General features: G+C 35.6%; 1 protein-coding gene across 2 annotated transcripts in view; it reads left to right on the plus strand.

Annotated features, from left to right (window-relative positions):
* Hmgxb3 (HMG-box containing 3) overlaps window positions 1-14,673 on the plus strand; it is a 59,559-nt gene that overhangs the window by 12,006 nt on the left and 32,880 nt on the right. For both annotated transcript variants that reach the window (XM_047555079.1, XM_047555080.1), the window contains exon 6: window positions 9,618-9,749. In XM_047555079.1, the coding sequence (XP_047411035.1) occupies window positions 9,618-9,749 (132 nt within the window). The remainder of the gene's footprint in view (window positions 1-9,617; window positions 9,750-14,673) is intronic.

Genomic DNA, 14,673 nt, shown 5'->3' on the forward strand with positions numbered 1-14,673 from the left:
ACCAGAATTTTATGTCTAAATATTCCACTGTATGTATATACTGCATTTTGTTTATCCATTCATTTAAAATTTTTTTTTAATTTTACTTTTTTAGTTTTATTTTATTCATTTATTATCCATTCATCTTTCCATGGACATTTGGATTGTTTCTGTCTTTTGGCTATTTGTGAAAAGTGCTGCTATGAACTTTGGTGTACAAGTGTTTGTTTGAGTCCCTGTTTCCTGTTCTTTTGGATATATAGCCATAAGTGAAATTACTGGATCATGTGGTAATTCTTTTATCCTTTGGATATCTGTAGAATCTGTAGTGATTTAATGTCTCTCATTCCTGTTTCTGATAATTTGGGTCCTCCTTTTTTTTCCCCTGATAAGCCTAGCTATAAGTTTATCAATTTTATTGATCTCCAAGAACCAGCTTTTGGTATGATTGATTTTCTCTATTTTTGTTTTCTATTTCACTGATTGATTGCTCTTCTTTTTCTAATTTCTAAGGGTGGAAGCTGATGTCATTGATTCGAGACCTTTCTTTTCTGATGTAGTTGCTTAGTGCTGTAAAATTTCCTTTTAAGCACTACTTTAGTGGCATCCAACAAATTCTGTTAGTATGTTCTTTTTTTAATTGGTTCAAAATACTTTCTGGATTTGTTCTTTGAATTACATAGAAGTGTGTTACCTTTTTTCCAAATATTTAGTGATTTTGCATATATTTTTCTGTTACTGATTCATAATTTAATTTTGTTATCATCAGAACTTTATGGTTTATAAAACCTGAGTCCTTTTAAATTTATTTGGTTTCGTTTTATGGCTCAGTATATGGTCTATCTTAAATTCCTGTGTGCATTTTAAGAGAATGTGTATTCTGCTGTTGAGTGGAGTGTTGTATACATGTCAAATTAGGTCAGATTGATTGTGTTGTTCAAGTCTTTTCTATCCTTTAGTATTTGTTCTATCAGTTATTTAGAGAAAAAAATTGCAGATTTGTCTTTTCTTATAGTTCTATTTTTCTGTCATATATTTGGACTCAGCTTGTTAAGTACATAAACATATAACATTGTTATGTTCTTTTGATAAATTGACCCCTCCATTATTATGGAAAGATCTTTATCTCTAGTATATTAACTTTGTAATTGACTTTGTCTGATGTTGACCTATTTTCTTTTTATTGTTATATTAAGGTGTATCTTTTTCTGTCTTTTCACTTTTAACAAGTTATATCTTGGTATTTAAAGTGTTTTTTTAAAATTTTTTAAGTTTTATTTGTTCTAATTAATTGCACAACAGTGGAGTGCATCCATATACCCCGATAGATCATACATAAATAGAGTGCACTATCCCATTTCTCTGATTATACACATTACAGGATCACATTGGTCATGTAGTCATACATGTACATGAGGTAGTAATGTCTGTTTCACTCTACTATCATTCCTTCCCCTGTACCCCTCCCCCTTCCTTCACTCCCCTCTACCTAATATAAAGTAACTCTACTCTTTCCTATCCCCACTCCCCCTGCCCCCTTATTGTGAATTAGCTTCCGCCTATCAGAGAAAGCACTTGGCCTTTGGTTTTTTGGGGTTTGGTTTATTTCACTTAGCATGATATTCTTTAACTCCATCCATGTACCAGCAAGTGCCATTCTTCTTTAAAGCTGAGTAATATTCCATTGTGTGTGTGTGTGTGTGTGTGTGTGTGTGTATGTGTATGTGTCACATTTTCTTTATCCATTCATCTGTTGAAGGGCATCTGGGTTGGTTTCATAGTTTAGGTATTGTGAATTGAGCTGCTCTAAACATGGCTATGGCTGTGTCACTGTAGTATGTTGATTTTAAATCCTTTGGGTATAAACTGAGTAGTGGGATAACTGGGTCAAATGGTGGTTCCATTCCAAGTTTTCTTAGGAATCTCCATACTGCTTTCCATAATGGTTGCACCAATTTGCATTCCCACCAGCAATGTATGAGTGCACCTTTTTCCCCACATCCTCACCAACATTTATTGTTGCTTGTATTCTTGATAATTACCATTCTGATTACAGTGAGATGAAATCTACTGTAATTTTGATTTGCATTTGCCTAATTGCTGGAGGTGTTGAATGTTTTTTTGTATATTTATTTCATCAATTGTATATCTTCTGTGAAGTGTCTGTTCAGTTTCTTAGCCCATTTATTGATTGGGTTATTTGTGTTAAGTTTTTTGAGTTCTTTATATATCCTAGAGATTAATGCTTTATCTGAGGTGCATGTGGTGTAAAGATTTTTTTCCCAATTGTAGGCTCTCTCTTCACATTATTATTATTATTTTATTTATTTATTTTTTTTGCTGAGAAGAAGCTTTTTAGTTTGAGTCCATCCCATTTTTTATTTAACTTTTTGCACTTTAGGGATCTTGTTGAGGAAATCAGGTCCTAGGCCAACATGGTGAAGATTTGGGCCTACTTTTTCTTCTAGTAGTTGCAGCATCTCTGTTCTAGTACCTAAGTCTTTGATCTTCAGTGAGTTGAGTTTTGGTCAGGATGAGAGGTGAGGGTTTAATTTCATTTTGTACATGTGACTTTCCAGTTTTCCCAGCATCATTTGTTGAATAAGCTCTCTTTTCTCCAGTAAAATTTTTGTCACCTTTGTCTAGTATTGAGGTATCCTTTATGTGGGTTTGTCTCTGTGTCTTCTATTCTGTACTATTGGTCTACATGTCTGTTTTTATTACTATAGCTCTGTAGTATAGTTTGAGGTCTTGTATTGTGGTGCCTCCTGCTTCACTTTTCTTGCTGAGGATTGCTTTGGCTATTCTGGGTCTCAGTTCATTTTTCCAAATGAATTTCGTGATTGCTTTTTCTAGTTCTATGAAGAACATCTTTGGGATTTTACTAGAAATATACAATAAATGTGTATAATAACGCTTTTGGTAGTACGGCCATTTTGACAGTATTAATTCTGCCTATCCAGAAGCATGGGAGTTCTTTCCATCTTCTAAGGTCTTCTTCAATTTTTTTTTTAATGTTCTGTAGTTTTCATTGTAGAAGTCTTTCACTTTTGTTAGATTGATTCCCAGGTTTTGTTTTATTTTTATTTATTTTTTAATTTTTTTTTGAGGCCATTGTGAATGGGGTAGTGTTCTTTATTTCTTTCAGTGGATTCATTACTGATGTGTAGGGATGCATTTGATTTATGGGTATTGATTTTATATCCTGCTACTTTGCTGAATTCATTTATTAGTTCTGGAAGATTTTTGGTGGAATTTTTCGGATCTTCCAAATATAGAATCTTATCATCAGCAAATAGTGATAGTTTGAATTCTTCTTTACCTATTTGTATACCTTTAGTTTCTTTCTTTTAATTGCTCTGACTAGAGTTTCTTTTTTTCGCCCCTCTTTGATAGGCAAATGCTGTATCATGGAGCTACGACCCCATCCCACAATCTGTCTTTTTTTTTTTTTTTTTTTTTTGGGTGCCAGGGATTGAACTCAGGGACACTCAACCACTGAGCCACATCCTCAACCCTATTTTGTAGTTTATTTAGAGACACGATCTCACTGAGTTGCTTAGTGCCTTACCCTTGCTAAGACTGGCTTTGAACTCAAGGTCCTCCTGACTCAGCTTCCCAAGCCGCTAGAATTACAGGCGTGTGCCACCATACCCAGCCACAGTCTATCTTAATTGGCGAGCTTAAGGTCTTTTTATTTAATATAATTATTATCTTACTATTATTTTATCTTACCGTTTGTCCCATCCAGTTTTTCTGCTTTCTTTTCATTTAATTTTTATGAATCCATTTTTTTCCATTTTAATGACTTATTAGCTATTAACTTTATTTTGGTTATGTTAGTAAGTTTCTTTAGGGTTTATATATTATCTTCAACTCCTGTTGCAGATAAGCAGTATATTCTTTGATTTTTTTCATCATCGTTGTTTTGAGGCCTGAGCCTCCTAAGTGACTGGGACTCTAGGCATGTGCCACCATCCCCAACTAAGCAGTATATTCTTGGATGAAAAAGTTGTAGGGTCTTAAAACAGGAAAAGCTGCTGCAACCTGAAGAAACTCCTTATTTCTTCTTAGTCCTGTGCTCTTGGAAATGACAATAATGTTCTAAAAAGTGTCTGCCAAACATTAGTGTCTTTTCTTTTTTTGCAGTACCTGAGATTGAATCCAGGTGTACTGTACCACAGAGCTATAGCCCCAGCTCCCAACTCTTTTTTTTTTTTTTTTTTTTTAATTTTGGGACAGGGTCTTGCTGAGTTCCTGAGGCTGACCCAGAACTTGGATCCTCCTGCCTCAGTCTCCCAAGATGTGATCTGTAATCACAAATCTCTGAAGTCATTTCTGTAGACTACTGTTTAGGAGTATTTCCAAGATCATGTAATTCTTTTTTATTACTTTCATAACTTTATTGAGGTAAAATTGAAGTACAAGAAAATGCAGTATTTGAAGTATGCAGTTTGATTAGTTTTGACATGTTTTGACATGTATGTATTCAATACAATCAGTATAAAAAGCATTTCCATTACTTTTTTAAAATTTGAAATCATGCAGACTATTTCCTAATGATTTATTACATTAGAAATCAATTACCTAATAATATGTGGAACCCCACCCCCACATCTCAGCTACTTCAAAATTAAATGGCACACTTATAAATATCTCACAGGTCAAAGAAGAAAGCACAAGAAAAGTAAATAAAAAGTGCTTTGAACTAATTGATAATAAAAGCTTAAAACACCCAAATCTCTGGGATGAAACAGTACTTAGATGAACACTTATAACTTATACTTTTTTTTTTTTTTTTGTGGTGCTGGGGATCGAACGCAGGGCATTGTGCTTGCAAGGCATTGTAAGGCAAGCACTCTACCAAATGAGCCATCTCCCCAGCCCAACTTAAAGTACTTATATCAGAAAGAAACTAGATTAACAATCAAATTATTTAAAAATTAGGTAATAGGAAGGAAAAAATAAGAGTAGGAGGAAAAATATGTGAAATAGAAAAGAAATATACAATTAAAAGTTAATAAAAATCTAAAGTCTAATCAAGAAAAAAGCAAGAACACAAAAATTTCAATGGAAAGGGAGCTATCAAAACAACTCTGTAGATGCTAAAAGTATATTAAGCTACTATTACAATTGTATGCCATCATATGTGATAGCTTACATAACATGGTCTGTGTTAGAGAAGGATCTGTGTGCTGCTGAGAAGAAAGTGTACTGTCATTGGTGGATGAAATATTCCATATATGTCTGTTAAATCTAAATTATCAATTGTATTTTTTAGTTCTATAGCTTCTTTATTTAGTTTTTGTTTGGAGGATCTATCCTGTGGTGACAGAGGGCATGTTAAAAGTTACCCAGTATTATTGTATTGTGATCTGTTTGATTTTTAAAATTGAAAAGGATTTGTTTGATGTCTAGATGCTCCATTGTTTGGTGCATAAATATTTATGATTATTACATCTTGTTGATATATATGTAGTTCCCTTAAGCAGGATGAAATGGCCTTCTTGTCCCTTCTGATTAAATTTGACTTAAAGTCCACTTTATCTGATATGAAGATAGAGACCCTTGTTTACATGATCCATGTGAGTGATATGTTTTTTCACATTTTTACCTTTAGTCTGTGCATGTCTTCACCTATGAGCTGAATCTCTTAAAGACAGCATATTGTTGGGTCTTGCTTTTTAATCCAATCTGCTAGTCTTTATCTTTTGATTGAATTTAGGCCATTAATATTCAGTGTTATTATTGAGAAATTATTTTTATTCCCTGTCATTTTGGTTTCTTTCTAGTTTTTAATTTGAATTAGTTTCTCCTTTGATTAACTATTATTCTAATGTACTTCCTCCCTTTACTGGTTTTTACTTTTATTTTTCATTTCATCCTCATGAAATATTTTATTGAGAATGTTTTATAGTGCAGGCTTTCTACTTGTGAATTCTTTTAACATTTATTTATCGTCAGTTCTGAGGTTTTTATTTCATCGTCAATTCTGAAGCTTAATTTTGCTGGGTGTAGTAGTCTTATCTGGCATCCATTTTCTTTCAGAGCTTGGTTTGTATTATTCCAAGACTTCCTAGCCTTGAGGGTCTGAGTTGAGAAATCAACTAAGATCCAGATTGGTTTCCCTGTAAATGTAACCTGTTTTTTCCTCTGGCAGCCTTTAAAATTGTATCCTCATTCTGTATGTTAGGTATTTTCATAAAAATGTGCATTGGTGTGGGTCTGTTGTAATTTTGTATATTTGGGATCCTGTAAATTTCCTGTATCTGATTTTTCTATTTCATTCTTTGGTTTGGAAAATTACCTGTTATTATTTCATTGAAAAGATTGTGCATTCCATCAGTTTATATCTCCAAGCCTTCATCTATCCCGATAAATCTTAAATTTGGTCTTTTCAGGTTATTCCATATTTCTTACATATTCTATTCATGGTCTCTTAACATCTTTTCTCCATGGTTAGCTTTATTTTCAAGATTATATAGTTTGTCTTCATTGCCAGAAACTCTGTCTTCCAACTGGTGTAGTCTGTTGGTGATGCTTTCAGTCGAATTTTTAATTTGATTTATTGATTCCTTCATTTTGATGATTTCTGCTTGATTTTTTTTCAGAATCTCTTTCTTGAAGTGACCTTTTACTTCCTGTTTTTTCTCTTTAATTTCACTTCTTACATCATCCTTTAGCTTGCAAATCATTTCAACTATATGTACCTTCTAAGCTCCTCCTCTGACATTTCTTCCGCAGTGGTGTTATTGGATTCTATTCTTGAAGTGTCTTGTTTTGTTTGGGACTGATTTGTTCCCTTGCTTTTTCATATTATTTGTGTGTCTACCATCTAGCATAATGAATCCAAGGTAGTAGAGTTTCTACCCTGTATACTCGTAGTGTCCCTGAAGGTTTCCACTACCTCACCGTTTTGGGGGAGACAGATAATAACCAATGCAAACAATATACAGCATTAAACCAAATAGTTTATGCTATGACATCTACAATGCTAATTGTCACAATAAACAAATGGTATGATCAGTTATTGCCCACAGTAAAAACAGTTAAGTTTGAAAAAGGATTTACAATTTCAAATGGTGAAATGGGAGAGAACAGAAGTGATCTTACGATGTGATGATTATGAGGGAAGAAGTAAAAAAGTAAAAAGAAGAAGTAAAAAGTAAAAAGTGTGAAAGATAAAACAATAGAGATTGGCTGTTAGCAGAAGAAGAGAGAGAAGGCAAGCAGATAAAAGAGAGAAAAAATATATATGGCAAAAATTTTTAAAAAATAAAAGAATACAAAACAAAACAAATATACTAATCAAATATCCTAACCCTGAAATATTGAAGCATGAAAAATAACTGGCTTCAAAAATGCTAGAAATGAGAAAAAAAATATGAATATGTATAAATGTCCATGAACCATTGAGGTTACAATTACAACAGAAAAAAAAGAAATCTTGATGAAAAGTTAAAGAATTGTGTCTGTTGGAGTTCAGAAGATTCTGTTTCCCTTCTCAACAGTGCTGGGTTGGGATTGCTGGGTTGAGAGTTAATCCCACAGGCCAAACTCCTAGAAGCAGGGTTTAGGCTTAAGTGGGCTCCAGGCTCTTTGTTGAATGCTAGTCTGTCTGGAGACTTTAAATCAGTGCATCTCCAGGGTCTAGCAGTTGCCATTACACACGGAAAGACTATACCCCGGGGATCTCCCCTGGGTTCTACTCGTGTGGTGGAGGAGCCAATTCTTAGTCCACTGCATCTCCTGCAGTCCTCTCACTTCCTATTCTTGAGTTTAGTCATCAAACTCAATCTCTCCCATTCATGCCCTTCCAAGTTCCCAGCCAGGCGCCTCTCTCCCAGCTGGGTTGGAGGGGCTTGTGGACAGCTGGGTGGGTTTCCACAACCATTTGTCCCCTATGTAAACTTCTCTCCATGTTTGAATTTCTCATGGTCATTAGGCATACTCTGTGTTGTGTACTGTGAGTTTGCCATGCTGTATTTCAGGCCAAACTCAGGTTTGCCAGAAACTGGCTCCTCAACTGCTGGTCCCCTGCACCGAGGCTGCGAAATTGTTCCTTTCTCTGTCCTCTGCACACAGCCTGGAGAGATAGTGGCTTTTTTCCTGCACAAGGATATTATTCAGCATACCTTTCTGTTTTGTTGGGCACTGTCTTTGATTTCTAAATTCTCCATACCCAGACACGCCTCAGGTCTCATAAAAATGTGGGTTCCTTTAATTCCCTCATGCCTCCACTTTGCTGGCAGAGGGACTGCTCTGGTTGGTGACTCTGGCTGTGGCAGTAGCTGTGGTGCTGGAAATTTCTTCCTTATTTCCAACCTCCTGAATTCGTGATCACCATCCCCACCCCCTTTTTTTTCTTTTTTGTTCACCCACCTTACTGAGAAACTGCCTGTCTGCTTTCTTGGTTTCATGCCATGGAGCAGCCAGAAAAGTGACTTTCTCTATTCTGTCATCTTGAAATTCCCATGGTAATTCACTTATAGAATGAACTTACTTAAATTTTTATTCTGTTTCCTGGGACTATTCACTATGAAGATTATGTATCCGGTCATAGTCTGAAAAAAATCAGAGATGTTCTACATCTTGGTAATTTAATCTCTCACAAACCTATAGTATCTTGCTATTTACTAAGTGAATGTTTCTTCATTCTCTGCTTCATTTCCTCCTCAAGATACCAGTGAAATAGGAAGAGCAGGTGATTTTTACAGAGGAGAAAACCCAAGGCCCAAGAGGTATAGTGACTTACTCCCAGGCCATCCAGTTTGTTAATGGCAAAGTTGGAACCCAGAGCTTGGTCTCTTACCCGGGTGCCATGCCACTTTGCACTCATCCTTTACTTCATACTGCTTCGATAATCATCTTTTCTTTATGCTCCCTGGCAGAGGTAGCTAGTTGCAGTTTGGTATTTCCCAAGGAAGGTTTTTGCTTTTTGGCCAGGCAAAGGAAGCTGGAATTAATAGTTGAGGAAACATAAGTGACAAAACAAATCTGATAGGGAAATTTTTTTTTTTCGATTTTAATCTAGAAATGAAACGTTTCCATTTGTAGCTGAAATGTAATAACCATTGTAATACATTTTGCTCAAAGGTAGATTAGTAGAGATGCTGAGAGCCAATGGATGATTACATTCATATGCAAACAACTAAATTCCAATGAATGTCAAAGGACTTAATTTCTGTTTCTGCCTCTTATTATTATTATTATTTTTTTCATGATCAGGGGTCTATTTTTACATCTGAATTCTAGGTCCTAGTTTCTCTGATTTTTGACTAGTAACAACAAAGATGAAGCAAATTTTTTGAAGTATTGAGTCATCTAGGTGCATAGAAGGAATCTTGAACCAAGAATCAGAAACATCTCAGTTCTAGGTCCAGCTCTGCCCTTGAGTCACTATGTGATTTGAGACTAAGCATTTAACTACTCTGAACCTAAGTAGTAATAATATTTACCTACTCAGTAACATTGCTGAGTTATTAAATGAGATATTGGTAAAGCATTTAGCACTGTGTGCTACCTTGCTCAATCAATAGCAGTTACCATTGTCTGATAATTGTTACAATGGTCAGCAGAGTCTGAGAGGGGTTGGAGTTCGATCTTGAGTCTCATACTTTATTATTATTTTTAAACAGACCACTACATACACTCGCCGAGGCCATGGGACATGCACCAGCCCAGGTTGCTCCTTTACATACGTCACTAGGCACAAACCACCTAAGTGCCCCACTTGTGGTAACTTCCTAGGAGGAAAGTGGATCCCAAAGGTAAGGTTCATTGGCCATTGCTGCTTTGGAAATCCAAATAGAGTAAGCTTCCTGTTGCCCTTGAGAGCTATGATTTTTAAAAAATTAATACTTTTAATTTTGACTATCATTTTTATTTTAAACAGTTTATAAAATTAACAACAAAATAAAACTTTATGCATAATTTTTTGTGTGTGATGCTGGGGATTGAGCCCAGGGCCTCATGCATATGAAGCAAGTGTTTATCACTGAGCCACACTCTCAGCCTTTATCTGCAGTCTTTTATCATCCAAAGAAAAGCCATTATTAATTATTATTTAACATTTTGGTATGCTTTCTTTTTTCTGTTAATATGTTGTATATAGTTTTTTCATTTAACTTAACATCCATTAAATATTCTTTAACAATATTATCTTTAATTGCTTCTTAATTTCCCATGAATGACTGACTATGCCATAGTAATTTACTCACTTCCATTAAGGCTAACTTTTTAACAATCCATCTGCCATACTCCTTGGTTATTATTCCACTACATAGCTCATGTTTTCATTGCTTAGCTTAAAATCCTTTACTTCTTGTGTAGCTCCTTTTAAAAGTGGAAGTCCTGAACTTAACCTGCTATTCAAGTCTTCCGTAGCCTAACTCTAATGTATCCCCTCCTCCTTCCCACCATTTCTTCTTTTCTCTTTTTGAGTCTTTTCTCCAGTAGCCAAACAAGTTGGTTATTTTTTCTGACATAAATGTGTAATGATAGGTTATGACTCATTGTAAATGTTATTTTTTCCGTGAAACATACCTAGGTTTCCTTAGGGAATGACTTTCTTTGTATGTAAGTAAACCTTTAACACTTTTAAGTAGCAGTTACTACCATATAACAGTGTTTCTGTTTGTGTCATTTCATAAACTTCTTTTTGACCTTTGCATCCCCCACAGCTTTTACCCCTAGAAGATGCTCATATGAAATTTTAGTTCAGCATGTTTTGTACACTTGACATGAACTGGATAAAACATACATACTTGTCATGTTTTTTATATGATACTGAATTTTTAGAGTCAGAATGAATGGAATAGTCAGGCATGGTGGCACAGTCCTATAATCCCAGAGACTGGGGAGACTGAGACAGGAGCATTGCAAGTACAAGGCCAGCCTTAGCAACTTAGCAGGGCCTTAAGTAACTTAGTGAAACCCTGTCTCAAAAAAAAAAAAAAAAGGTTGGGGTGTGGCTTAGTTATAAAATGCCCCTGGGTTCAGTCCCCAGTATCAAAAAAAATTCAATTCTGAGAGGAGAGATGCTTGGGACTGGAATAGACAGGGAGGTTTTATAAAAGATGATGTCGAAGGATCAGTAGCACTTACGTAAGTAGAAAAGAAAAGAGAGAGGCACTTGCTTAGGCTATGATTGTAATTGTCATGTATTTAACTCTTCATGGTCCACTAAGATAATCAGCTTATAAACAGAAAAACTTTATTTTGGCCTATAGGTTTGGAGCTTTCAGCCCATGGTCCATTAACCCCATTGTTTTGGGGCCCGTGGCAAGTTGGTGGGACATCTTGGTAGGAGTGTTTGGTGGCAGAAAAATGCTTACCTCATGGCCAGAAAGTAAGCAGTAGAGAAAAGAGACCATGATCCCACAGTCTCCTTCAAGGGCACTCTCCCAGTGATCTAAAACCTCTTACTAGGTCCCACCTTCTAAAGGCCATCTCACAATATGCTCCGATAGTGCCATCCTGGGGAGCAAGCCTTTACCACATGGATATTTGGGGGATACCTAAGATCCAAACAATAGCAATCATTAATATAATTTTGGATTTAGCTTCCTTAGATCAAACCACTGCTTTTTGAGTTTTTAGCCATGAAACCTTAGACAAGTTGTCATATCTGTATTCCTTGGTTAAGGTTTTTTCTCATCTGCAAATCGAAGTTAAGAATAGTAGCTACCAATACTAAAGTGTTTTTCTTTCCAAGAAAGTGTCTGAAATTCATATGATTTTCTCATCCACTCTTGTCACCTATCAAAATGGCATCAGACCCTTCTGCTGCAAAGATCATTTTGGATGATCTACTCATAAATAATATGAGTTAGTTGAATGTGGAATTTTATGATCTCTCTTGGGTAGTTTTAGACGTGTCACATATTTCTAAATTCATTTTCCTTTTGTAGAAAAAAAAACTGAGAAGACCTATGTTGTAATGTTTTGGGGAGGATCTCATTGCATAAGTGTTAGGAAAACACTCTGAAGTACATGAAGTATCTTTGGTAAATATTTACTAGTTTAGTTGTTCAGCATGTAGTCCCCTTTTTCTTTATAAGACCACCCTGATTTATGTTTCAATGTCCATCTTTTCCAACTTTGCTTCTAGGGAAACTGAACCTACTGAGGGCTTCAGGCAGAAGCATGCAGTTGAAATGTAATTAGTGAAACTCAAATCCCCAGTCACAGCAGTAGTTCAGGGATGGAGGGATGGATGAGTGGGAGTGGCCACTGATCTGGGTTGAATGAATTGAACTGAAGCCCAAGGCTTTGTACCAAACAAAAAAGGGAAAGAATTGACTTGTCATGTTGTATGTAATTGAGGAAGCCTTTAGCTTGAGACTGAGTGGCAGACAAGGGAAAACTGCTGAAAAGAGAACTCTTGTCAAAGAAGCAGGAGCCAAAAATAGGCAAGAAAAAGTTGATTAGGTCCCATCCTTTAAGGTATCAGTTCAAGCCTCACCTGAAGACAGCTGTGCGTCTGCCTCCTCTTGATCTCTCTTTCTTATAACAAAGTGTTCATTTTTTAAGATTTTAAAAGTTATGAGTTTTATTCTTGACTTTGTAAAGATAATTGTAAATGAGGAAAAATTATAACAACTTGAAACCATGTTAATTTTGACAGAAATAAAATTGTCTCTAAGGCTCTTAGCTTTGATCTTTCTAGGTACAAGAAACATTAAATTTCTATTATCATTTTAAGGAAAAAAAGAATAGTAGCTTCCTTAAAAGGGTCACTGGAAGACCTAAATGAGATCATCCATAAGTGAATGGCACAGTTCTTCATATGTATTAAACCTCAGTAAATGTTCCCTGTTGTCAAGATTGACATTTATATAACTATTATCTATTATTGCTATGCATATTATCACTTCTGAAGTTTTGTTGAGTTTCTTTGTGTTCATTTTCTCTGGTGTACCTCTGTGAAGCCATTAATTTATTCTTACATTGTTCCCCCATTTTGATTTGCTAAGTCAGAATTTTTTTTCCCCAGCATTAGAGTGAGTTTGAAAAGAGAAAAAAGGTAACACTTCAGCATCAATGCACTTTAGAATTTTAGAGATAAACAGTGACTGGTTATCAGGTAGTTCAACTCTTTTAAGTTTTTAGCTGAGAGAAAAATTGATTAAGGAGAAGTGACTTGCTAAGTTCTACAGTTAATTATGCCAGCACCTTTTCCACTATACACTTCTTGGACATTACTATGTCATTTAGCTGCAGCATCTAAGATTTCTTGAGTTCTGATGTTTGAGGCAGCAAATATAAATTGTTTCTGTAGGCTACATATGTTTTTGTACCAGTCAGGAAATGACTCATCTTTTCTTGTTTTGTTCTAGAGTTTATACTGGCTACAGTTAGCCCAAGGAATATGTGGTGTAGTTCCTAATTAATTGGATGGGACAAAAGATAAGGGCTGTTTAGCGCAAGGCTTCCTTCTTATGGGCTCTCGTAGTGGTAATTGAGTTCTCTCTGAAAGGACTGCTGGTTGTATTTAACTTTCATCTTGAAAGAAAGCAACATCTAAAAGGGTCAATTAAGTTAAGGAAATGTGGGATCACCAGATAGAATTTTTGCTGAGATTGCTTATATTATCATTCCTGCAAATGATTTTTGTCTGAAATGGCCTATTTAATAAGCAGTATTTTCTTCAACAAGCACATTCAAGAAATGGGTATAGTCTGCTGTTTTTCTGCTTTCCCACTGTGTGCTAAATAAATTCTGCAATTTACATGGAACTTTCGTGTTTATTCATCCTTGGGCTAGTGTATGTTAGGATTTGAGAATACTTTACTGGAGAGCTCTAAATGTCTTTGGTTATTGGTCTGTAACCAGAAAGAGTACACCACCCAGCTGACTTTGGAAATGTGAGGGGGTTTTGGTAGTCAGTAGGTGAATTTAATAACAGTTGCGGAGGCTAAACTTCCTGGAACGTGCAGCGGGGGTCCTGCACAATAAACTGGGCTACCCAAAATCCTGTCTTGCTCCTGTTGACAAACACTGAGAGCCCAACCCTGTGTTACTTCATAATGGGGAAACGAGGATTCAGATGAAGCTTGCCTTAGGCCATGTACCTAATTAGGAATGGAGCAGAACCTAGCTTTCATGTTTTCAGTGTGCTAGTTTCTAGTACCTTTCATGATACACATGGAAGGAAAGACTCGCTTCTGAAACCTATCCCAGAGACAACTACTGTTTTTAAAAAATGTTTTTAAGTGTATGTATTTGTGTGTGTTTCTGTGTGTGTGTGTGTGTGTGTGAATGCTATTGTTTCCATAGAGGTGCTTGGATAAAAGCTAAGGGACCAAGGATTTTAAAAAAGTAGATCTGAGATAGCAGCTGCAGTTTTTAATGAGTTTGAATATTTTCTAGCACAAAATTAATATGTATGAGGTAATTTGACCCAGTATGAAATAAATGGCATATGTGAAAGTCATTCTAAAGACTTGTCTGAAAGAATCTGGGACTGAAGGCAAGGTTTTCTGCCAGGAAGTGGAAACATGATGTGAAACTGACTGCAATGGTACCACTAAGGTAAATAGCTTTGGACTTAGAGGCCCAATATGACAGTCTGTGAACCTCTTCTAGAGAGGGGGCTTTGAAAATCAAAAGTCAGACTACAAAATTGCTAACATTTTTATAAAAAGAGGTATGCCAAAAAGAAATTTGTTAGAAGGAGAATAGATTTATTCT

The sequence above is a fragment of the Sciurus carolinensis genome, chromosome 6, assembly GCF_902686445.1.
Source record: "Sciurus carolinensis chromosome 6, mSciCar1.2, whole genome shotgun sequence".
Classification (NCBI taxonomy): domain Eukaryota; kingdom Metazoa; phylum Chordata; class Mammalia; order Rodentia; family Sciuridae; genus Sciurus; species Sciurus carolinensis.